General features: G+C 51.1%; 1 protein-coding gene across 4 annotated transcripts in view; it reads left to right on the top strand.

Moving 5' to 3' along the window:
- Nucleotides 1-12268: 12268 nt before the first annotated feature.
- CNTFR (ciliary neurotrophic factor receptor) overlaps nt 12269-24783 on the top strand; it is a 204188-nt gene continuing 191673 nt past the window's right edge. For 2 of the 4 annotated variants that reach the window (XM_088156860.1, XM_088156861.1), the window contains exon 1: nt 12275-12400. In XM_088156860.1, coding sequence (XP_088012986.1) covers nt 12302-12400 — 99 coding nt within the window. In that variant the 5' untranslated portion in view covers nt 12275-12301. Of the gene's footprint in view, nt 12401-24783 lie in introns of all 4 variants that reach the window. The other 2 variants (XM_088156859.1, XM_088156858.1) reach the window with 2 other exon arrangements.

Here is a 24783-nt window from a genome sequence, read left to right as displayed (position 1 = left end):
CAATACAGGCGTCTAGGCAGGACCAGAATTCTAGGGAAATTTAACATCTTCTATCAAACTAACTGACATCACTGGAAAAGAACCCCAGCTTTTTTTGGGACACATCAAACCTTTTCCAGGTCTCAAAAAGAAAGAGCAAACTTCAAAGGGAAATGCAAATGGAGAAGCGTGGCTCGAAGTTTAATTGGACTTGTTAATCAATTAGACTGGGGGAGTGAAGAAGTAGCTGATACCTGATACACGAACACAGGGGAGAGCCTGACCTCTGTCCCACTGAGCCAATGGTGCAGAATCACAGGCGGATCATCACATTGCCTCAGTTTGATTTTTAAAAAGAGAATAAAATCAGGTAAATTACCCACTCACCTTCCCGTTGATGCAACAGGTGCCCTAGGGACCAGGTCTGCCTCGTTCTGCTGGTGCAGCTCTCATCCTCTCTGGGTATCAGGGGTCATGGCACAGGAAGCCTCGAGTAGCTGCAGAGCTGAGCTGGGCTGGGATGAGCACCCTCATGGATAGCCTGGCTGGGCTTCATAGATGTGTCAGAGGTGACCAGAGATGGGAGTTTCCCTTTCTACTGAAATCTGTGATATTTTTCCAGCAGAGACATCATGAGGGATCTCACTGAGCCTTTGCTTTGTGGGAAGTATGTGTCAGGAAATCAGGAAACCACCCTACTCCTTCATGCTGAGAACCCATTTGGGAATCACAGCCTCGGGGCTGCTTCTTGGGATTGAAGAGGGATTTGTGCCTGGCAGTGCAGAGAGAAACAGGCATGTCTGCTGTCATTACAGGAACTGGCAGCTGCAAATGCCAGCAATGCTTGCTCCTGAGGGGGAATCATATTCAAAAGCCCCAGTCCTGAAAGTCTGACAGTCTCATTTTCATACTTTTGGTCACTGCAGAAGAAAACTGAAAGTTTTCCCAGCCTAAAGCACTCTGCCTTAACTTCCCGAACTTGTTCTAAGTGATTGGAGCAGGGTAAGCATCTCCTTGGAGATGGACATTGCTTTTGAGGATTTGAAGATTCCCTTCAGGAGCTCAATGCCTGTTTTCCTGGGTCCTTCTCCTGGCTATGGAGCTGCATCTTCCAGTGTCATTCTTGATAACTGGGAAGCCCAGTGTCTGGAGCAGTCTGTGCTGCATGGTACAGAATGAGACATTTTAGGGGGAAACTGCCACAGGAGGGAATGATTCACCGGCTCTAAGAAATGCAATTCTCTGTTCGAACACGCTGGTAGATTTACAATTCCTCATCCCTTTTGCACAGCAAGAAAACTTGCATGACAATAGCTTACCAACCTTGAGATGCAAATATCTGGCATTTCTGGAGATAGCAGAGGGCAGAGCTTTGTGCAGGGACGTAATAGCAGCAGCGGTGTGTGACTGGCAGAAACTGATTTGAATAATTAGGTGTCACGTCTCTATTTTTCTTTTGGTTTAACTGCATGTGCAATTAATTAAAATAATAACCTAAACGGTCTCCTGCTGGGGTTGTGTTTGCTGCTTCACTTCAGTCTGCCATCAGCGCTGCTGAAAGAGTTTTATCGAGAGTTGTTTCTTGCTGAGAGGAGCTGGAGCAGAGAAAGGCTTTCCCAGCAGAGAAACCTTTAATGCTTGTGGCATCTGTGCTCTCCCCACCCATGTTGTCTGGGTGGCGGATAGACAGTAAGTAGGGATTTAATGTATCACTTCCCACATCCTCTGCCTGACCTGCGCTTTGCCTGGCATGGAGAACTGCCTCATTCATGTCATGGGAAATGCGGTCCCTGTCCTGCACCCAAGGCATCTTGGTAATGCTGCAGAAGGGCTTGTGGGGATCACTGTGAAATCAGGACCACCCCCCAGGTGTAGACACAGAATAGCTCTGAGTATCTGTGACAGACACAAGGCACAGAACGTAAGAATTGTGCTGCTGAAAGTTCCCCCAGGACCACTCCATAGAGCGTCAACAACCAAGAATCCAGGCACTGAAGTTTTTCTGAAAGTGCCAACTCGTTCTCCTCTAATTAACTCTAATTTCTAACAGCTCGACACAGGTGCAGCTGCCTCCAGATATCATCTGATAATTTTGCTGTCTGTTTCTATCCACGTTCCCTGCCTCACCTCACCCAAGGCGGGCAGGTGCCCTCAGCAGCCTTTGCAAGAGGAGAAAGCTCTGGTCCATGAGGAAACCATTACAGGCTCTTCATTCATTCATTCATTCATTCATTCATTCATTTGTTCGTTCGTTCGTTCATTCATTCCTTCCTTCCTTCACAATGCTCCCTAAGGGAAGGTCAAGATTTTGGTGCACACTTGCATCCCTCGCAAGATCATGGTGCAGCTTGTGGCCCTTGCTTCCATGTTGCAGTTCTCTATGGAAGATGCAAAATTACTTGGGAGCTGTGCTTCTGCTTCTCACATTCCTAAACACCCTTTATCTGTGAGTACATGCAGTTACAGTGGCAGCAGGAGCATACTTTAAAAAATCAAGATGCTTACAAGTCTTTCCCTGTTACTGTATTCATTGCTGGTACAAGAAATATTGTTCCCCTGCAGCTGAGTGCATTCACATCTCATCTTGCTCCTTTTCCCACTTCTTTTTCTTGCCTGGCTGATTCTTTGTCAGCAGCCAACACTAATCTATTCCTGGCAGTTCCTTCCCTGCTTTTAGTTTTAAGGATGCTCGAGATACAAGGTATTGACCATGGTTGTGAGCATGGTGCCAAGCAGCCCCTCACCCCACAACTCCTGCCTGCTCCTGGCAACAGAAGACAATGGTAGAGATTAAAATGCCTGGCTGGCAGAAGTAAGATTATAAAGTTGTCCAGAAGAAATTGAATTGGAATTTAGCTGAATGGGAAAGCAATCAAAATTCAAAAGGTTTTGTTGGGTTTGTTTTTTTTAATGCTTAAACCAACTGACTGAAGTAGAGCTCACAAGACTTCAAACTGCATTCATAAACTTTAAGGACAGTGCGGACCATTTTGATCGTCTGGTCTGACTTCTTCCTTGATATGAACCTGATCCCTACTGCCAGACTGAGCACTCCTGCATCGAGCACAGGACTTCTTTAGTATACAGTACCTCTTTTAGAAAAGCCAAAAGTATTGATAAAAAGATCAAGAGAATGGCGAGCATTTCTCACTCTTCAGTAGTCCATAAGTGCAGATTAAGCTGATATATCAATTATTTGAATAAAAGGATGCCTCATGCCTACCCCAGAGATAGTGAGGACCTGCTTCTGTGCCCACTTTTGGGCACAGGGTTCGCAGAGCATGCAGAATATACCAGGAGGAAAAGCCAAAAAAGTGAGCCAGAAGAGACAGGAAAGGAATCTAAAAGCATCTGCGCTGCTTGACAAAATGTCACCACCTTCCTCTGAGCCCATTGTCTGAAAATAAGAGATGGTGTGCTTTTGTTTCCATCCTGACTTCAATTAGCACAGTAGGGACAGCCATTAGTACCCAGCAGCCTCATCCAGAACCCTGACCTCCACAGAGAGGTCTCTAAGTACAGTTGTGATCTACAGCAGGGTCACTGCAGTTATTTATCACTGGTTACAGCAGTGACTGATGTGGTAGGAGCTGTTACACCCCATGTACCAGCATTACTGTACTTTCTAGCACAGGCTTGAAATGGCTGCTGGAGGAGGATATTTTCCTCTGGCCCTGACAATCCAGATGCTTGGGAGGTGCTGAGAGGCAGAAAAGGGTGAAGTCCCAAACAGGGGTTTGCTCTCTGGTCAGCTCAGAGCTCTCTGGTCAGCTTCCCGTGGGAAGAATCCAGCCCATGAGAGGCAAATATGGGGCACTGCTGACCTGGAGAGGAACCACTAATGGGAACAAGCTGGGATCCAGCACACTGAGACCTGGGCTGTCCCAGCCCCATGGGGTAATTTTGTTGTTGCTCTGCTGACTGATCTGTCCTCTAGCCTCTGCAGGCCTTATCTGATGGGCTGCACATGCTTGGGGGAGCATTCACCTCACCAGCTGGTTGGGATGTCCGCTGCCCCCCAGTTCTGTCCTGCCCTGAATATACCCCTGCTTCACCAGCCAGTGCAGACCTTACATGTGAGCTCCCACACTCCTAAACCCAAGTACACCCTCCCAGAAACAAAACTGCTGCTCAAAACATCTCACAGAGCAAGAGCCACTTGAAGGCATGGAAACTGGTCCTTCTCAACACTTCTCCTTCATATCACTGCTCCTTTGCCAGGAGTGCCTGAGGAGCCCAGGATCCACTACTTGATAATTTTGAAGACATGGGAGGATGAGCCCTTGCTTCCCCACACTGCCGTAGGAACAGGCAAAAGCTGGAGGAAGGATGTAGGGACAGCACATGGACACTGTGAGAGCTTCTCAGGGATATTTTAATTTATACCATGCTGTGACGTCTAGCACCACTCTTCCCCTTCTCTCCAGACATCAGGTTTAGCAAGGGTCTCTGTCATCCTGTTTGCCAGAGAACACCTATCCCATTTAGACACCCCCACACGAGGTATCACTTATATTAAAGCAGGGCAAAATGTGAGACCACTGCGTTACCTCTTTCCCCTGCAAGTTCAGCCCAGTCCCCGGCAGGCTGGGGGAAGCATCCCAGGCTGGGAACTGCCCTGCCGAAACCAGTGCCCACCCTGGAGAGCCCCCGCGGCCGCTCCGAGAGCGCCGAGCATCCTGCGGCGGTCCCGGGGCGGGCCCTGCCGGGAGATGGCACTGCAGGCACGGAGAACCATCCCGCCGCGCTCCGCCGCTGCCAGCCCAACCCAGCACAGCCCTTTTATTTGTCTTTCCCATCCTTCCCCCGAGACCCCGCTGGAAAAACATTCTCCTTGTCCCCTGTGATCGCTGCTTTCTCTCACACCGCGCAGAACTCGCTGCTAAGGAAGGAGGCGGCGGGTGCGCAAGGGATGGCTGGGAGCAGCTGGCACATCCCTGTCAGCATCTGGGCAAAGAGGGATGGAGGCAGAAAAAGTCTGTTCTCAGTCCTTAAGTGATGAAGACACCCCTTTCCAAACATGGGGTTTGCAGTCTCAGACTCTGCCTGGAACCCTCCAGAGCATGAATATTTCAACTGCAGCCTCCTCTGGATCCATAATCACCCAAAACTTCCCTGGGAGCTTTTTTTCAGTTCAAACAAAGAAGCTGTGCAAGCATAATTAATTTTCCAGTCTCTAGGTGGGAAGCTTTTGCTAAAGTGGCTGTCAGGAAATCAAAATTTACAGCACCTGAAGTTTTGCTAACTCGCTGATTCACAATGTGGTATCAGGGGAGATGCAGATTTTCTTGTTTCTCATGAGAGCTTGAATCTCCACCTGGACGAGACTGAGAAATTTCGGCAGCCTTTTGCAATGCTGGCCCAATTTCCTAAGGAAATTTCATGGGCTTTTCCTCACCCTGCCAGATTTTTCAACACCTTTCAGGAAGTCACAGCTGAGCAGTTTTGGTCAGGATAGTTTTGCATTTCAGGGAGAATATTTGGGCCGTTAGGTCTTCTTGGCAAATAATTGTTGGATACTCCCAAGGTGGGTGTTTGTGCTCCGCAGTGGTGCATTGTCCCAGGCAGCAAGGTGTTCCCAAAACGGGATATAATGCAAAAATTCAGTGAGAAGACACTCATCAATTCTCTTGTGAAAACACATCTGTTTGAGCTCAGATAAAAGGTTCCAAGCTGATGCTGTCTGAGGCTTTTTTTTTTTTTTTTTTTTTTTTTACTGACAGTTGGGTGGGTTTATTTTTGGGTTTTGGTTGGTTGGTTTTGTTTGTCCCTTTTTTTTTTTTTTTTGGAGGGTGGGGGGAGGATGGGTTGGATGGGGTGAGGGGAGATATTTTTTAGTTGGAAATCTCAAATCTGAAGTTTTGAGAACAGGAACATGTAGATGCCCAACCTCCTCGAGGAGATGATAAAAAGCAATTGTACATTTTGACTTAGTGCCCTATTTTAGCATTTTTACAGAGAAATGGTTTGCTCAGTTTTAAGAAGGAGCCAAATAAACCTGAAAGAAGATCAGTGTTGAAGGGTCACAAGTAGAACGTTTCAACACGGGGTAAACGGGCAGGTTGGCTGGACACCCTGTGATTGTACCAGGTGCGAGAGAAAAGTAAATGTTTGCCCCCTTTTGGGCTTGGCAGTGGGGAAGGCGAACCAAGGGATGGTTGGAATGCAGCTAATGCAGAAGAGAGAAAGAGGTAGATAACAGAGGGTGCGGGAGCAGAAAGAAGAGGTTATTTCTTCATTTTTATAAAAGGACTGCATGGTGCACAGCAGTGTCCATTCTGACTTTTTCATTGGCCACGGGGCCATCCATCTCATGGTATAGATCTACCCCACACAGAGGCACCAAGGAGCTGTGGGGTGAGAATGGGGTTTAGCCCATTCCCAAGAGGGTTTCATTTGCTTGGTTCAGCTTTTGGACTTACAGGAATTTGTCCTCAAGGTTACGGAGGAGAAACCAGCAAATTATTAAACCAGCAAATAATTAAAAAACGCATCTTTGAAAGGTTCATACTCACTGAGAGCCAAAAAGTGGGGGGCACAGGAGTGGTGGTGGTGGCATCTCTTTACGGGCATCCTGTTTGGGATGGTGATTTCCCACTGTAGCTCTCTCCTCTGAAGGCAGCTCATGGGATCTGCTGTTAGAGATGGGAGCTCTCTCTTCTCTTCATCCCCTGCTCCTCACACCCGGCACTGATGTTTCCCAGGTGTTTCTGACTTGCAGATTTTGAAACTGAGTCACCTTTGATTTCTCCTGACATTTCCCAGAATTTTTTTAACTGCAATATTGTATTTATCCCAAATGTGGGTTTCTGGGGAAATCGTGCTTTTCAGCTAAAGGCAATAAAGAAGGAAAGCGAAACGAAATTAATCTTTCTCCATCAAAAACCCCCCAAAAACAAACAAAAAGAGCCAATCAAAAAAAGCCCCACCAAAAACCCCCAACCCTTTTGAAAGTCACGGGGGCAGGGGTTTTCAAATTCCTCACCAAAAGACATTGAAAAAGCAGCTCTTTCACTTTTTTTCTTTCAAACCCAACCTTTTCATGCTAAAAACTTCAAACCGCTCTAATCCCTGGCTTCTGCTTTCTTATGTGAAGAAGATGATTTGTGATAGAAGCCAGTCCCGCAACCAGAGCGAGGAGCCACGCTGCAGCAGATGCTGGCTTGCCTCGAGGTGTTAATCCACAGGCGGATGGTGGGGGCGAACCAGCCCTGCTGGCATCGGCCGCGGCTTGGCAAGGGCTTGCACGTGGCTGGCAAATGGTGGGGTTTTGTGGCCAGGAAAAAGCCACAACCATCGGGACATCCTCGCTTTCTCCAGGGCAGCGAGAGCACTCCTGCCATGCGGAACCTGGGGCAGTCTGGGCGCAGTTCTGCTGCAGAAGGGGCTGGAGGCAGAAGGCTCCATGGAGCAACACTAACCCGGGTGTGCCTCATGCCATCCACATTCCCTCTGGACACCTCCATGGCCCCCGACCCTGGCAGGGGTGAGCCCCTGTATGATGTTCTGATCCATGGGGAAAGAACACCCGACCTGGCAAACGCACAGGATTATGGTGCTGATTTCCCCATTCCAGGAGCATTGCAACACTAATCCTGTAATTCAGTGCAAAGTGGTGCAAATCATGATTGCTTTAAGATCTCGGTTCTTGCCTGAAATTTCATGGGGTTGTTCTTCTGGCACCACAGGAAAGAAAGTGCTGGAGGAAACCTTTTCCGGACCCCTATCCTCTTTTTCCTCACTCAGAAAGACATATGCAAAAATGTCTTTTAAATATGGCTTTCATTCCACGCTTAGCCCCTTCCGAGTGAGGAGCTGGCAGCCGTGGGTCATGTGGTGAGTGGGTGATGGGACACAGACGTTATTTATAACAGGTGTCAGGCGATACTTTGTCATCGATATCTTACCCAGCAGCGGCACCAGCAGCAGCAGTGAGGGGTCTCTCCGTATTCCAATCTCTGTTTCCCAGGACTTTGGTAACAACATGCACCAAACCTGATGTCTTTGCTGCACGTGGAAATTTCACTTATTTCAGCTGACTGGCCAGACCTGGTTCCCTCCTGGTTCCCTTTGCATCCCAAATCACGCTAATCACTCATCTCCAAGCCACTTGATGCCCATGATCAGGGCTACACCCAAGGACAAGATTTTCTCCTTCACAAGCCTTTGTGCACACCTGTGGCTGCATCACACTCTGCACAGGCTCTGGAGGTCCCCACTTCCTCTCCTTGCCCACACCTCGTTGTATGCATGCAGATGCTCACCACCATCACCAGGACTCTTCCCAGGCAAATGTGTAATAGGCTGGGAAGCCACAGCCAGGTTCTGTGCTTATTTTCTCCATCTTTGTCTTTCGCATGCACCTCCCACTATCTACACAGGAAGAAGTTTGGCAAACGTAATAAAGACAAGGTGAAGTTTTACATAAAATATTCTCTCCTGCTATGAGTCCTGAGGAATTTTAATCAGTCCAGGAGTACCAGCAGAATTCCTTTGCCTGCAATCTTTTCATGATCTTGCTTTCCCCTCTTGTTCCTCGTGGGGAGCATTTGCTGAGAAGATGATTAAATTGGGCTGGTAAAAAGCTCGTCGGCTCCATAGCTTCCATCTTTTCCTGCTTCTTTGCAAGAACATTTGTACTTTCTTCTGGCCTGCGGCATGCAAGGTCAGCTGCTTTCTTTGCAGTTTTCTTGTACGTTTCCTCACCATTGTTGTGGGGTTTTTCCCCCTCCAGAGAATCTCTTTTGTGCGAAGGCGAGAGACAAGGCTCCTAGCTCAGCCTGCTGTGTTGTTGTTCGCCTGAAGTCCAGCAGGAATTCAAGGAATGGTTCCCCACGTCTCCTATTCACCTTGCTCCTGCCAGTGGCAAGGGGTCGGGCAGGGGGCGGATATTTTGGGGAAGCTGTGAGCAAGGAGTGCAGACTCAGGGGCTGATGTGAGCTCAGGGATTTTGGAGGACTGAAACTCATCTGCTGTTGTCTGCCAGTAGTTCGGTGTAGGAATTTGGGCATTTTGCTTTGAACAAATGATTCACCAGTAATCATTTAATCAGCTCTCCCAATGTTTGAATAATCTGTGAGTAATTTAGTCAGATGTTTGCCACAGAGTATCAAATAAATGGCTTGGAAAGACACTGGCTCAGACTCTCACCTTGTATATGTGCAGCTCTGGGGAAAACCAGGCCAATGCTGTCCCCTGAGCTTTGGCCTCAGGTGTCCAAGAGATCTGTGCTGCTTTACAACTGGCCAGGACCAGCCTCAAACTGGCCAGTTCAGGATCTGACCACGGCTCAGCTGTACTATATTTTTGCCATGCAGCTGTGAAGCATCTGCTCTCCTGCTTGGGGTGCCACTGCTGCTGAAGCTGGGGATGTAATGTATGCAGGATGTAATGTATGGGGATGTATGTAATGCAGGAGAGAGGCATTTTTGGTGGTAAGTGTCCTGGCTGGACGTCAGTGTACAGGCTTGTGATGAGCCCCTTGTTTTCTCTGAGTGGCTCCCTCTGGGTGCTATGGATGGGGAAAGCAGCCCAGGGTGATGGACCGATGCTGGCTCATAAGCTAATGGAGAATAATTTCCCCAGGTTCAGCTCTCTTCCTGGACCTATTAACGCTCCGATATCTTTCCATTCCTGTCCCCACAAAACCACTTGCTCTCCTGACACACTTCTCAATGGCATCAGAGAGCTGCTGCTTCTTGCATAGCTTTTACTCCTTTTTTTTCAGCTCTGATCCTGGCTGAAAGCAGGGAGGGATGGAGAGGGAGACTGAAGGGTTGGGGTTTGTTTTTTTCTTTTCTTCCATTTTGTGACTACTTCAATCTAGTCCTGACTTTCTGGGCAGCAGGGTCACACCCCAGCTCTGCTGCATCCTGTTGAAAAGCCTTGGAGACATCTCCTTTTGACTTTCAGTTTTCTTTCCTGGTTTTTTTTTCTGTCTACTATCACAAATTCCTCCAGAGTCCCAACATGCTGGTTATTCTTCATGGATAAAACTACTGACAATAATCATTTATTGTGCACTTTCATCTGAGACAAAACATCATTATTTCCATCCAATTAATAGTATGTTTTAGCAGCATCAATGAAAAACTAGACAAAACCTGGCTTCCACCCAGCCCCCTTCCTCTGCCTTTGTGACATTGTCTCCACAATTGCAAAGAGGGTGGTAGCTTTGATTTGATCAACATTTATCTAGTTAAAACAAAAGAGAATTAGTTTTGTAGGCTCGCCCAAAGATTAGGTTTTTGGGTTTTTCTTTAACAGGAAGATCAGGAAGAAAGTTCTGTTGTTTTGTTACTACTGTTATTTTCTTCAGACCAAGAGAAGTCCTGGGATGCCAGGGAAAGTGGGAACCTGCCAATGGGAGTATTTCTCCCAAGTCTCTCTGCAGAGTTTTCTCGCATGTGTTGTTTCCTGAGTCACGGGGATTTGAGCTGGGAACACTCAGATATCTGGAAGCTGGAGCAGCCCTTACTGCCGACCTGAATGCTGATGTCCAGGGAGCAGAACCCCAGCCCTGCCACAGTCACTAGGCTGGAGATAAGGGCAGAGTAGGCGCTTAATGAGTTACAGGGCTCTGCAGGGGTCCCCAAAATCCCCTGTGGGCACTCCTCCCTGCCCCTTGCTGGCAACTAGCCCCTGGCAGGGAGCAGGCTGTTTCTTCATGGGCATTTGTCTTTTCCAGGCTGGGAAAACAGAGGTATTTTTCTGCACACTGGCAGCCAAGTGGGGGATGTGACTGGGAAAGGCTATTTCCTCCAGGCCCCCTGCTCCATGGCATCCCCCAGCCAGTGCCACCAGGGTGCCAGTCAGCCTTTCCCCAAATTCTGCCCGCAAGGTGTTTGCAGTTGCCGGGACAGTTGGCAGGAGCTGGGGCGGGGGCGGGTGCCCTGCAAGGGTGCCTTCCCCTCGGCCTCCTGCCCACCCTGCCCTTCCTTGCCCTGAGGCCGCTTGGCTGTCCTTGCTCACCCTCCCCATTGGCTCTTGCTTGCTTGGCCTCACTGCTGCTTTAATTTTAGCAATTCCTTGGAAAGAGTCATTTTCCATAACTCAGCTCTCAGCGGAGCCCTCTGCCTGCCAGCTCTGCCTTCTCACACGTGTTGCTGGCGTGCCCCAGCAGCACACGCCTGCACCTGCCCGGCCAGGCCTGCCTGTCCCAGCCTTTTGCACACCAAAGCCTCACACCCGGCTCCCGTCCCCACTTGGCACATTTCAGCCTGGCACTCCCAATTCTGTTGTGTCGTGGCTGGAGTGGGCAACCTGGCCCAGCTTTACGGCCACCCCTGGGGCTTCCACTTCATCAGGAGTAACTGAGCACAGCACAGGGGGACATCTGTCCTTTCTGCCCTGCAGACCCCACCCACACGTATGACAGCTCTCTGTCCTTACCCGTGATGGGAAATGCGGTGTTCCCACATGCGAGACCCCACAGCTTGGGGGTGTGATGGATGGGCAGGGTGGGCTTGTTCAGCACCCACCAGCAGGTTTTATCCAAGTGGGGAAGGTGGGTGCAGATGTGGCTGCAATGGCTGTGCGAGAGGGAGCCCAGCCCACGCGTGTGTTGGGTGTTTGGCTGTGCAGTGTGTGTGAGAGGGGTGAGCGAGATGCTTTCACGGCAGAGTGCATCTTCCTGAGGGCACTCTCGGGCACTCCAAGAGAGTGTTGGTGTCAGGGAGCGCGGCACTCACGAGTGGGGCGTGGGCAAGGATGCGCACGGAGGTGTGCATGGAAATGGTAGCGCGGCGCATCCTCTTGTGTCTGCATGTCGTGATGGAGGGAAGGGACCGTGCGTGTGGCATGTAGAGGGTGCATTGTGCACGGCCGAGGGCACTCGTGAGGGTGACCGTGAGCCTGCTGCTTCCACTCGGGGCTGCATCCCTGGGGAGGTGGGGGGACTTGCAGGGGCTGCTGCTCCTGATGTGTGTGTGTGTGTATATATGTGTCTGTGTGTGTGCGGGGCGCCGTCCCCACGGTGTTTCCACGGGCGGGCATTTGCACGGGGGTCGGCGGGGCGCGCGTGTGCGCGGTGCCTCCCTCCGGTTCAGCATCCGCGGGGAGGGAGGAGGCGGCGGCGGCGCCGTGTCCGCAGGGGCGTGGACCAGTGTGTGGCTGTGGGGGGTGCGTGTGCGGGTGTGCGTGCGTGTGTTTGTGTTTGTGAGCCCGTGTGTGCGTGTGCCGTGTGTGCGTGTGTTTGCGGGCGGGTGCGCGCGGCGCGGCGGGGCCGGGAGCGCGTCCCCGGCGCTGTGCCGGGGGGTGCGGGCTGAGCTCATCGCTGGCTCCCCGGCGCTCCTTACCAGTGGCTTCTGCGGTCACATGGGTTATGTGCTGGAGTTTAAAAGAGCTTATAGCCCCCGAGCCGGTGCAGAAGCAGCCGGTGGTTGCATGGGGTAGTGCCGGGAGCGGCGGCAAGGAAAGCGCCGTGAGTACCGGGCGGCCGGGGCCGGAGGGCGGCACGGGGTGAACCCCCACCCACGGGACGGGGGAGGCGGCGTGCGGGCACAGGGGTCAGCGGAGGCGAGACGCGGGGCCCTCCGCCGAGGGAGGCGGAGAGGAAGCCGGGGGGGAACCCTTTCTTCCCCCGCATTCGCTCCCGGTTCTCTCCCGCCCCGCAGCCGCGCACCTTTCCAGCGCCCGCGCGTGTCCGCGCCCCGACGTGGGCCGCTCGTCTACCCCACCGTGAGGAAACAATTTGGGCAACTTACTTTCCTGCCCCGCCGTGCGCGTGTTCCCGGCGGGGAGAGATGGGGGACAAGGGGCCGGAGCGTCCCCGCACCCTCCGGGACAGCGGGTCCGCATCGGGGCGCGGCGGCGGGACCCCGTCCCCTGCCCGGCGGGACCCCTGTCCCCTGCCCGGCCGGGAGGGCATCGCGGCCGGCACCAGGTTGAGAGCTGGGAGGGATGAGTTCTCCCTGCGGCAATGCACGGGGCTGGAGCGGCTGGGACTGCGGGGCGGCTCTTTGTAAACCGGAGCCCGTGGATTTCCTGGGCGGGAGAGCAGGCTTCTCCGTCTCTCCAAAAGCGCAACCTGCCTTCTTCTCAGCTGTGGCAGTGCAGATTTTATTTTTCTCTTTTTATTTTTTTTTTTTAATGAAGTGTGATTTTATAAGAAAAGTGTCTGCATGGCGCTTCTCGGGAACTGCTCTCCCTGGGCTAGGCAGGCAGCTCATCCCGAGCGTGAGTACAAGGGCTGCTTTCCAGAATTGCACAATACACACCGATCCCTATGCTGCACAAAACTCCCTGACATTTCCACATCTCGGTGACTTCCCCCACTGCAATCTTGAAAACGAGCTGTGACTCCAGTCAGCTCATGAGCCAATTTGTGCTGCCTTCACTGGGGACAGGACCAGGTCTGCATGTTCCAGCTTCCTTGGCTCCTCTGGCAGTTGTTTCTTTAACTACTAAACTTTTGTTGGTTTAACGACCGGCACTTCTCTACTCTCTAATGTTCCCCACCCCACGCTTATGGACACATGTGCAAGGTCTGTTCAGAGCGCAGGTTACAGAAAAGGGATTGCCTGCAAAGCTACTCAATTTCTTTTTCCCATCTCTTTGTGGTTTTATTTGTGGGATGGTTGAGGATGTCCTTTCCTCAGATTGCTTTTTGCTTGGGAACTTGCTGACATCTGCTCGGATTTAGTGAATTTCAGTGACTGTGTCCACTCCCCGCACACCACGTTGTGTACTTGTGTGAGGGACAGGACCTGCACATGCAGCTGCTGGTCTCACTGGCTGTGTGTTCAGGCAGTCAAGCACCGACATTGACTGCTTCCTGCAAAATGTGCAAATATGAGGGAGCAGCCGTTCCTGCTCCTGGATCCCTGCTTCGCCCCTCCATGAGGAGTCAGAGCTTTGCTGTGATGTCTGGAGATGTGCAAGGGATGCTTGTCTGGCCAGGCAGCATGCTGGGACCAGTCCTGGGACCAGAGCCCTCTGGGGCTCACTGCAGCAGGAGGACTTTCCCAAGACAGGCTGAGCTTTAGAAATGAGAGCCTCGTGCCTGGCAGACTTCCTTGCGACAGCTCCTCAAGATAAGTTTATCAGAGCCTCTTGTCGGAGCAAGCCAAGCCATGATCTAATGATCGTACATGATCTTTGGTCTAATTTACCCGGAGGACCCCATTCTGCCGGGACTGTGCGTCCCCTTCCCCCTGATAAGTGCTCAGCACCTCCTGGACTTGGGAAAAGCCCTGGTACCTCTCAGAGCCACAAAGCTTGTGATGCAGGCACACATTCAAATAACTGTGTAGCCAAGGCTTAGCTTTTGAAGACGTGACTGACTCTCTGAAGCCGGCAGCAGGAGTTTTGTGGGTGCAAGCCCCAGCTCCTGGCCACTCTCAGTTAATTCCCTGCAAGCTGGAGGCATGCATCCTGCTCCAGCTCAGGCTGGGGCTGGGTGTGCGCCTGGGGAGCCTGTCTCTCAGCTCTGTCGTTTATTATTGCTGCCGCTGCCATTATGCCTGATAAATGGGAGTTGCTGAGTAATGTGCTGTTTGTGTGTAAATATCTGAGTGCTCGCAGCTGAGCTCACTCCTGCCACTTTGCAGGAAGCCATCTCAGCACCTTTCCCCTGTGAAGACCCGGGAGTGCAAAAGCGTCCTTCTGCGGAGACCTTCCCACCGCTACCGGCAGCTTTAGCCTTCGCTCTCCGCTGCTTCCCTGCAAGCGTGAAGCCTCCATCCTCTCCGGCTATCGTGGCGGCCCTGCTGCTTTCCTGAGTGTGAGTCAGGGGTGGGAAAGGGCTCCGTGTGTGTGTGTGTCTGTGTCTGTGTCTGTGTCTGTGTGTGTGTATGTGCGCGCACAGGCTCCGTTGCTCCCGAGGGTCCTCGTCCGAGGCAGAGCGAGTTTTGGGGACTTTGAGTGTTTTGATGGAGACAGTCATGCATAACTAAGAAAGGAGTTTGGGGGTTGGTTTGGGTTTTTTCCCTGCCTCCTCAGCCCTGCGTTCCCCTTCATTTCATCCCAGTACTGATGAAGATGCTAAATTACTCCTTCCCATATTGTTTTCATCCCATTTGCAGATTAGCATCCAACTGCTTCTTGCAGTCAGTACTTGCTCAGCCCAGCTAGGCTGATCGTAGCTGTTTCAATCTCCCCTTGTAAATCAATCCCTTCTGCCTCCTGATCATTTTTGTCGCTCGTTTTTCTGAAATCCCTCCAATTTGTCCATTTTGTGTCGGTGACGTATGCCTGGCCTTAAACATGATGTATACCAGGCATGGCAGCGTGAGGGAAGGACACCTCCTCCCCTCCCACCCCGCTGGGGCTTGTGATGCTTTGTCAGCACTGAACTGAGTTACTTCCCCATTATTCTAAGCTATAGTCCCTGCTCGGTGTTGCAGAAGAAAGCAGCATACTCAGGTCAGTGCCCTGGGGAGAATTCTTCCAAATTTTGGTGATGCGTTACTGAGGTTTGGTTGCATGCTGCTAGCAGATGCTGGAAGGGTCCAGTGGGCTAGGTCTATTCCTAGGATGCCTCTTCCCACCAGAACCAATAGCTGAACAGAAGGGATGAGGAAAATAAGAGAGGGTAAGCTGGGCAGATGGGGAAACTGAGGCACACACACACATTTCCTGTGCACCTTTCCAGCACACGGCTCTTGTTTAGGTGGGGTGTGGTTGCACTCATTAGTGTTGCAGCCGGCATGGGCATTTTCCGAGGAGATGCTGGATCTTTGGTCAGAGGAAGCTGGCACGTGGGAGGCTGGGTTCTGGGCTGATTTTGTTCATTGCTTCTTATGCTCGTAGCCAGTGTCTGATGCCACAGGTGCTCTCACGGGGAAGAAACAGGGTAACAAACTGCTTTGCATTCGTGCACTTTTGAAGTTTTATCATGCCAAACCCTGAGCTCCTAGGACTGAGCTTTCCCATTCCCTGGAAGGGCCGTGCCCTTCCAGGATCTGTCTATTTTTAGGAGGAGTTTTATTCTGGACAGTGTCCACTGCAGATGCTCTCTGCCTCCTCCCCTTGGCCCTCCTCCAGGGACACCGTTTGGGCTATCTGCTGGAGGGGCAGATCTTGCCGAGGCTCCTCCAGAGTGGAACAGAGGTGGCGCCGTGGGCACGGGGACACCTGAGGGGCCGTGGCTGCCCCAGGGTGCTGGGGAGGGACAGCAAGCTCACGCTGTCCCTTACGTGAACTGTTGGGAATGGCGTTTCACTATGCTGGGGGTGCCAACAGGACCCGGTGGCTTCTTCACTGTGGGCTAAGCAAGGGCAATGCCTGGGCCAGGTAGTACCCGGTGCTTGGCGGTGCCCGTTCGCCAGGATGACACTAGGGGGCACGAGATCTGCTGGAATTCCTTTGTTGGGGATGGGAAAGGAGGATGCAAAGCTGCTCTTGACCCTTCAAGCCCCGTACATCATCCCCCTGCACCTACATCATTCCCCCGCACGTTTTGCAGGATTGCGAGTGTTAAACCCTACGAGCTGTCCCGGTAACTCGTCCTGCTGCCAGGGTAGGACGCAGCTCTCCGCAGGCTGCTCTCCACTGGATCTGTCCATCCCTGGCCGTGGAAGCAGCAGGAGTAAGGATGGAAGCGGTCAGCTGGAAACATCTCCGAAGCACGGAGGTGGATGCAGCCGGAGTGCCAGGGGATCTCCGGGGAATCTGGGAAATCCAGGAAAACACCTTAGCATGGTTTTAATGCCTCTCAAGAGGCATTGTCCAGAGCAGGGATTAAGTTAGATTCAGGGCTGGCTTTCAAGATGCAGCGTGTTATAGTTTCATTTTCTGCTGGTTGTTAAGTTCATGCATGATGTCTCCTCAGGGTCATGTTTTCCCAAAGCAGCAGAAACTTTAGAGAGTCTGATTTAATGAATGGTTCTGATCGATCTGAAACATTGTGTGTGTGTGTGTCTGTGTCTGTGTGTATTGTATATGTGTCCATCTACATATCTGGGTAGGGTGCAAAGAATACGTTTTTGAAAGTATGTTTATGTATTTCTACATACATCCAGCTGTAATACTGTCCTGGGTCCTTAAAATCTATTATTCCAGCTGTGAATGCGTGTATATATATTAAAACACTGTATACTGGAGTCTTTCTCTCTTGTTATAACAAACCTCACAGAAAGCAAATAAAGAGACATTGTTCTCATAGCAGGCTTTTAAGGGCTCAATATTTATCTTCTATGAATTTTGATGGTTTTTGTTCAGCATGTTTGAAGTTATGATGGTGGGGGGGGGTTGCCTATCTACTTCAAATTTTGTGCTATTGGGAAACTGAAAACAATTGGATCATTTCAGTTTATTCATTACCTAATGAAAACAGAAGTCAGGCTTCTGGATTGAAATGTTGGCCCTTGATACCATGCTGGCATATTAATTTCTCAAGGGTTAGCGTTTTTTCCTAATGCCTTCTGTTGTCAGATACCAGGCTCCTTTGCTGAAGCCCTGCTTCTCTCACGAGCCCCCGGGCAATATTTTTAGTAGGACACTGATGCACCGCAAACACTCCTGTTCTCCGAGAAAAAGCTTTGCTGACTGTTGTTGAAAATAGCACTAGGATGGCTGGAACAGGGAGATCAGAGGAGGACGATGCTGGCGCTGCGTCAGAGCGTTTGCTTTGTGCCTGTGATGGAGATTCTGTGTCAGGTCGTGCAGGTGCGGATGTGAGGGTAATTCCCCAGCTGGGCTCTGAGACGAGACTGAGGAGGAGGGGTTTATTTGTTTTGAAATGCCTTGTGAAATGGAAGGAGGTCCGGGAAGAATTGCGGAGTCAACTTTCAAGTCAATTAGGGATGTATCTGGAGGTGTGAAGTGGTTTGAAGAGGACAGGGCGATTTGTCTGAAAGTGTTACCTAATTAGAGGGTATAGTCAGGGCTCTAATTAGCCATGACACCCTAAAGATGTCATCAAAGCCCTCTTGAGGCATGGCTGATCCAGTGCCGTGGCTGTGAGCTGTCTGGTCAGTGTGGCCGTGCACAGCCAGAGCTGCCGCCCTCTGGCTCAGAGGCCGCCCAGATGCCAGTGCTTGAAGAGGCTCTTTTCGTTTCAGGTGACTTGTGATACCCTCCGGGGCTGCTGTCAACATCGAGTGATGTTCATAAAGTCACAGAATTAAAGGAAATCTGCAGCAGTTGGAAGAATTGATACTGGTGCCCACTATATGGGAAATCTCCTCTCTTTTCCCTGGCGGGGGGAATCACTTTTTGCTGCTCTCTGCCTGGGGGAGGCTGGAGGAGGAAGGCTGTGAGGGTTTGCATTAAGTGATGCTGTATTAACAGCTGGTGGAGGAATCGTGACCCCTTTCTTAGCACTGCCTGACAGAGGGGACATGGGATCAACTGAAACCTGGCTTGCCCAGACCTGGTTGTATTTAAATACTATGCAACACACCCTGTGAGGGGAACTGGTGCGGGAAGCAGTACAAGACGTGCTGCGTAAGAGGGAAAGACTCCTGGGAAAGCTTTTCCCTGGTATTGGAAGGAGCTCGCAGCCTGGACCTCTGCTGTACCACACCTGGGTGGTGGGTGGGTGTTTCCTTGTTGAGAGCAGGGGCTGGGGGTTGCTCCCTCTGGGGCTGCTCTCACTGCCTGTTGTGCATCTATCAAAACCGCTGTTCAGTCAGCCCTGTGAGGACCGGAGAGGGGGAGTTGCCCATTCCCAGCTGTGGTGCCAAGAGCCACTAGGAGCCACCTAAAGCCAGGGAGTTTGCTGGTGGGTAAGTGTGGACAGCAGGTCCCATTGCCATTCTTAGCAGCGGTGAGCAAGAGAATTCTCTCCTCTCTCAGGGCTGAGGTCCCCATGGCTGTCAGAGCCCTCTGAATTGCCAGGAGAGAGCAGTGGGTGGCTCAGACCTCCTTGGTAGGAAGGAGCTACTGTAACCCTGTTTCACTGGAAAATAAAATAAATCCTGGGGCAAGGACCGTCCCTGTGTGTTTCATCAGTGCTGTGAGGAGCCTGGCTCGGCAAAGGGACTCTTGTTGCTTACGTAGGTGGTATCACAGCCCCCCAAATGCAAACACACGGTCAGGCACACTCCCATGCTAACAGTTACCGAGGGATGCGCCTGTTTCTAATTATGTGGGTGTTAAGCCAGTGAATTCATTTTGTTCACAAAGTTGCAGCCTGGTATTTTCCTACTGCTCCTGGTCTCTGGTGGCATTCCCGGACTCTGGAGTAGGCGCACAAATAACGTGGAGACTGGGTCTAGTGACTTGCAGGACCGTGCCACGCAGGGCTGACCCACCCAGCTCTCCCTGTGCCATTGCCGTGGTGTCCCAGTGCTGCAGGGCCCAGGCAGGATTTTGGGGTGCTCTGCTATAGGTGATGGCTGGGGAGCTGCTCCCCGTGCTGTGGCATCACAAGCTGATCAGCACGGGGGGAGGGATCTGCACTGCTCCCTCCCTCCTGGAGAAGCAGCAAAGCTTGGGTACCTCACCAGGAGCGAGATTTGGTTATGAGATCAAACAGTATCATGTATAATAAAACAACATTACATCTGCTTTTGCCCTAGGTACACCCTGCACCACAGTCCTTTTGTCTAGGGCCTAAAAATGCTGGTGATAACGAGGGCACATCCTTTCTGGTGGTTACAGTGTGGTTCACAGATGCAAAGGGGAAGCAGCCTGGGCTAGACTTCACCACCAATGTGTGATTTACCCTCCTCTGTGCCACTGAACTAAGGGCTTGAAAAATAAATATGTTAAAAGGAAAGAGAGACAACAAAAGGCTGCTGCTACTCTGAAATTTGATCAAAAAAAGCTCTGTCCAGTCCTCTGGGCTTCTCACTTAACGAAGAGCTTTAGAAATAACAGTGTTAAAATAAAGTGCATGCACAGATAACTGTGGGTTTGGGGATGGGACTGCTTTGCTCTTGAGGAACCAGGTTGAAGTTCATTTTGGATATTTTCACTCACCCCAAAGCGGGGGTTACTGTCACTCCATGAATCCAAGGCCATTCAAAGTTGCCTGGGACCTCTCAGCTTTGAAATCCTTGCCTAGCCTGTTGTCTCTCCCCAGCACACCAGACACACATATGGGTGGGAGGCTGTTGTATTTGGGAGCCCAGCTGGTGGGGGTGGGAGAAGTCACACCGAGCTGCCGCCGCGCCTTCTCCCGGCTCGGTTCAGAGCGGTTTCCTCTTGCCCCATATCCCGGCCATGTGCGGGATTGCCCACACGTGTTGCACAGACACGTTTCCGTGCTGCCTCTTTGTGCCTACCCACCTATCTGCAGCTGGGGGAGCTGGAGCTGCTCTTTTTTTGTGATTTGTAAAGTCTCTCTGTGGATGGAGTTGTCTGTGCTTTTATTGACCTGGTTACGGGAACGACAGAGGCTTTTCCGTCTCCTGGATGTGTGATTTCTGCAAGGGCTCTGGAGCAGGGGCCGGCTCTTGCCGCTGGTGTGTTTCCAGTTCTCCTAACGTGATTAGTTTGACAGGCCCATTGGGTATGTTGGCAAGTCTAGTTTTTGTTTTGTGTGTGAAAGCAAGTGCTATGACAGGGCACAGAGCACCAGCTCATGCTGACATCTGTGCAGGAGGCAGTGTTTTGGCTGGACAGTATTTTTGACCATGCCTCAGGTGTGCTGTGCCAACCCCTTGCCCTTTTGATGGGGCATTTCTGTTGTGTCCCAGCTTCCTGAACATTTTGGAGGCTCCTCCCTTGCATCTGCATTGGAGTTGTTTTGCCAGAAGGTGAAGTTTGAGCTCACTGAAACCTGAGTGCTGAGGACATCCCAGGAATGCACCTGTGACTCTCAGTGAAGGTGTCCATCCTTCAGAAGCCCAGCAAGCTACCTTCAGTCATTCCCATTGGCACACCCTGCCTGCTGGGCTCCAGCTTTGTGCATGTTGCCATCTGCCAGCAGTACAGGGGCACACCATGTTCTTGGGGCTTGTTTAGATGGCAGGAGGACTGGAAGGGGGATCATTGATCATCCCTACTCTGCAATGTGCTTTTTGCTGTACAGACATGTCTGCTCTCCCCCAGTGCTCTCTATTCTGGATCAGTAGTCTCAGCTTCACCCAACTGCAAAGTGGGGATGAAGAGAAACTTCCCCAACAGCCAGGGTGAGTCCTTGACTTCAGGGGCATGCAGCATTTGTGCTTCCTAGTTTTGGTAAATCTGTACCTGTGGTCAGGCCAGAAGTGGTGGTGTTTTTTCCAAGCAGGGCTGCCTTACTCTCTGCAGGGGAGAGTAACTTCTGCACAAATGGACCTGGTATCTCCCCAGTTCCTTCCAGAGGAAGGAAGGAGATAATGGCATGACTTGCCCAGGTCAAAAGAGCCAATAGCAAAGGATTTGTGTTGATGATTTTGACTTTGCCTCTCCCAAGGAATTGATCTGGCCTGTCTTTGGGTGTAGGACCCAAACTAGAGGTTTAACTCACTGCACATCTGCATTCAGGCTTGCAGGGTTCCCCAAGGCTGTTTGCTGTAGTACATTTCCAGGATCAGCCTTTAACCTTGCCACCACTAGGGGTTGGAGGGAAGCATCATTGCCTTCAAAGAGGGGAAACTGAAACCTGGAGTGGCTTTGGGATTTCCTTGAGGTCCCAGAGCAGAGCTGGTGGCAGAAAACCAGATTTCTTGAGTTGCTAACAGCTCCTGCCAGCTGTGGGACACATTAGTAAACACTTGAGTAGATCAAAGTAGGGCATCCGGCTCTTTGTGCAGCACTGTGCTTATCTGTCTATCTGTCCGTCTGTCTTTCTGTGTAGTGCTTCTGGCAGTCAAACCTGAGATGACATTTAAAGGCTTTATTTTTTTTCTCTTGCTGGTTTCAGATTTAATTTGCTGAGTTGTCAAGCTGAAGATTCTTTTCTCCTAAGTGCTGGCCCAGCAACAGCTCACTCTGCTCCATCCCTGCCTTGGAGGAGTCCAGCTGGGTTCCTCCTGTCTCCCATCACTGGCATTAACATGTGGGGGCTGGAGCAACAGCTCTGCTGGTACATGGGTGAAAAGAAACACATTTTAGCTTCCTTCTCCCTGTTGATCAGGCCATTCTAGGCTCAGCCAGCAGTAGCTGTTCAAAAGCAGCAGACAGAGCCAGGTTTGCACTGAAAAAGACATGTTAGGGTGGAGAGGGCAGTGGTAGAGACTTGCAGACAAACCCTTCCTCCTCTCTAAGCCTACATCCAGGTCTTAGAGGCAGGCATGTGTGCCGTGAGCTGGGGAGCTCTCAGCAGAGTTCCAGCAGGCTGGGTGCCTGCCCTGAGACAGCCACGATGAGTGGCACTAACCAGTGTCTCACCCACTGGGTTTCAGCAAGGAAGGCGAGCACTGTCCCTGTGTGTGCAGTGAGGAAATGGGTCCCACGTCCCTGCAGGCTGTCACTCCAACCCTTTGCCATGCTCTGCTGGTGGGGAGTGGCACCAGAGGATGCCTGTGTTGCTGCTGTCTGCCTTGGGGACAAGCACAGGCACGTGTCTCCAGCTGGAAGTCAGCTTGGGGAGTGGAGAAACCTCCCCAGAACATGCATTTGCAAGCTCTGTTGTGTCGCAGTCCCTCCCAGGCAGTCACAGCCTCCTGCCACTGTGTGAGTGGGAAGGCTCAGTGCTTGTTTTCTGGCATGAGAAGAGGATGGGGCTTCCCCTGCTCTGGAATAGGGAGCCAGGGGTGGCTGCAGGTGCTGGAGCTGGAGACAGAGTCATCCCTTGGTCCCAGCACCAGCAGCCAGCTCCAGCTTTAGTCCTTGGAGCTTTTCTGAGGGCTTTGTGCAATGTGGTTTTAACGCCATCTCTTCTCTTGTGTAAGCTTCCTCCTCGAACAGGCACAGTGACAAAGTCAATCCTGAGACAGCTCTCTCGATTTTGCCAGGCTCTCACCTTCCCTTTACATTCACCAGACCCTGCATAGCGCCTGTTGGGAGCTGTCTCAGCTGTCTCTGAGCAGCATCTGTCAGCCAGGATGGCAGTTCAGGAGGGTCCCCCATAACTCAGTGGGGTGCTGCCAGTTTAACCATCCAGTGGCTCTCCTGCAACCCCAGCTGTGCCTGCGGGGTACCAAGCAGCTGCTGGATAGCAGGGACACAAACTGAGCTGCACCTTGGGTTTTCAGCACAGAGTCAGGGTATGTGGATGGAACAAGGCTGTGTGACACAAATACTTACAATGTCGGCTTCAGTGACCAGGAAAGCCAGAGGTTGCTCATGTCACCCAGACTAAGAGATGGAGGAATTTATTTATTGTTCTGACTCCTTTCCAGAAGTAGCTCAGATGCTTCAGGGATCTCTCTAAAACTGAGACGAAAAGCAAAGGATCTTTCCTTTTGCTGTGTCCTGGACAGTTAACCCTTTTAGACATCCATGTCCAGATGGTGTGATCAGGCTCCATGGGGCTCAGGATCATCTCTCTGGAGACACCTTTGGGCATGGCCATGTCCACAGAGCAGTAGTGCAGAACCCTTCCATCTGCAAATTTGGGATCTGCTCTGGGTAGAGCCTCTGTCTCATACTGCTCAGTTTGAAAGCCCTGCCGGATCACTGTTCCCCCAACAGTTGCTGCTGTGGACATTAATTTTTCCCAGATTTTTGCTTCCCTTTGAATATCTCTGCTATGGATCATTTTCCTTTCATGTGTTAGGTGGTATTTTCCCAAAGATGAAGCTTGTGCTATTTCCTGCTTGTCTTTCTATGCTTTCTCTTGCTCCCTCTTCTGTCATGCCTAAAACCACCTTGGGCTTTTTTTCTGCTTATTTCAGAAGAGACTGCCCCTATTCTTCTGAAAGGTCAGAAGAGGGGAAGAAATGGCCATTTAAAATACGAGGAATCCTGTCCACCTACATTGTGCTTAGCACCTTCCCAGCTGTAGAAGATTGTCTCAAGGCTCCTGGGGTGTGAGGATAAGTCAGGTGTTCTGTGGATGGGGGGAGCCGTGCAGGGCAGGCTGCTGAAGCTGTCAGCAGTTTGCAAGGGCTGAGAGGTGAAGCTCCTGGCTGCAGCAGTGATGGGAGGGGATCTGGGAGCTCCTGTACCAGGAGGTCTGAAGAACCACATGTGATGGGTGCTGAGGATGAGGCAGCAAGGTCAGGATGGATGGGTAAGAGGGGTGTCTTCTGTCTGTGTTGTGGGTGGGGTTTCACGTTGGGAAGCAGGGTGTGTAAAAATTAGTCAGTTTGTCCTTCAGCAGTGTTTTTCCACCATTTCACTGTAGATTCCCAGGTGGAAACTTATTTTAGGCTTGTAGTCACCCCAATGCATTTTCTTTGTCTAGCTGTGGGTGCTGTTCATGCGAAAGCTGTGTGGGGACTGTGTGATAACTTCTTTCTTAATGTCTCCTTCTTTTAGTTCTGTGCTCCTTAATTGATATTTGTAGTCTTTTATCTCTTCCAGCTGCTGCACTTGTCTCTCCTGAAGGAGAGTGGTGCTGCAGAGAGTGGGACAGGATTGCTGTAGATCCTCAGGCCCCGAGCTGGGGACAGAGCATCCCCATTTTTGGAGCCTCTTGCTTTGCCCTGATCCTCATGCTGTGCTGTGGCATTTTTAGAAGCTGTGGGCAGTCCTGTTTGCAGGAGTAGACTGACATAAGGTTCCAAGAGGATGGAGTGGAAAGGGTTTTTTACCTGTCTGGAACAATAAGCCCCTTTGTGCAATTTTTTTTTTTTTTAGACCTTACCTTCCTTGTACCCTGCATCAAAGTAGCAAGAAAATACGGCTTTTCCCAAAACCAGGTGCCAGGGGACCACCACCTCATGCTATAAGCTCAGGAGTCAGACAGCAGCTTAAAGACTAAATATATCTGCCTCTGCAGCTCTTGGCTTTTACAAAAATAAATCTTAAGGAGGTAACTTTTTGCTGTGCAGTTCTCACGGCTGGCTCTGCTTTGGTTTCCACTGAGATAGCATTTGGCTAACA

Source organism: Sturnus vulgaris, chromosome Z (genome assembly GCF_052056855.1).
Source record: "Sturnus vulgaris isolate bStuVul1 chromosome Z, bStuVul1.hap1, whole genome shotgun sequence".
NCBI lineage: Eukaryota > Metazoa > Chordata > Aves > Passeriformes > Sturnidae > Sturnus > Sturnus vulgaris.
Note: the sequence above shows the minus strand (reverse complement) of the source record. Positions and strands in the feature narration are given on the sequence as shown.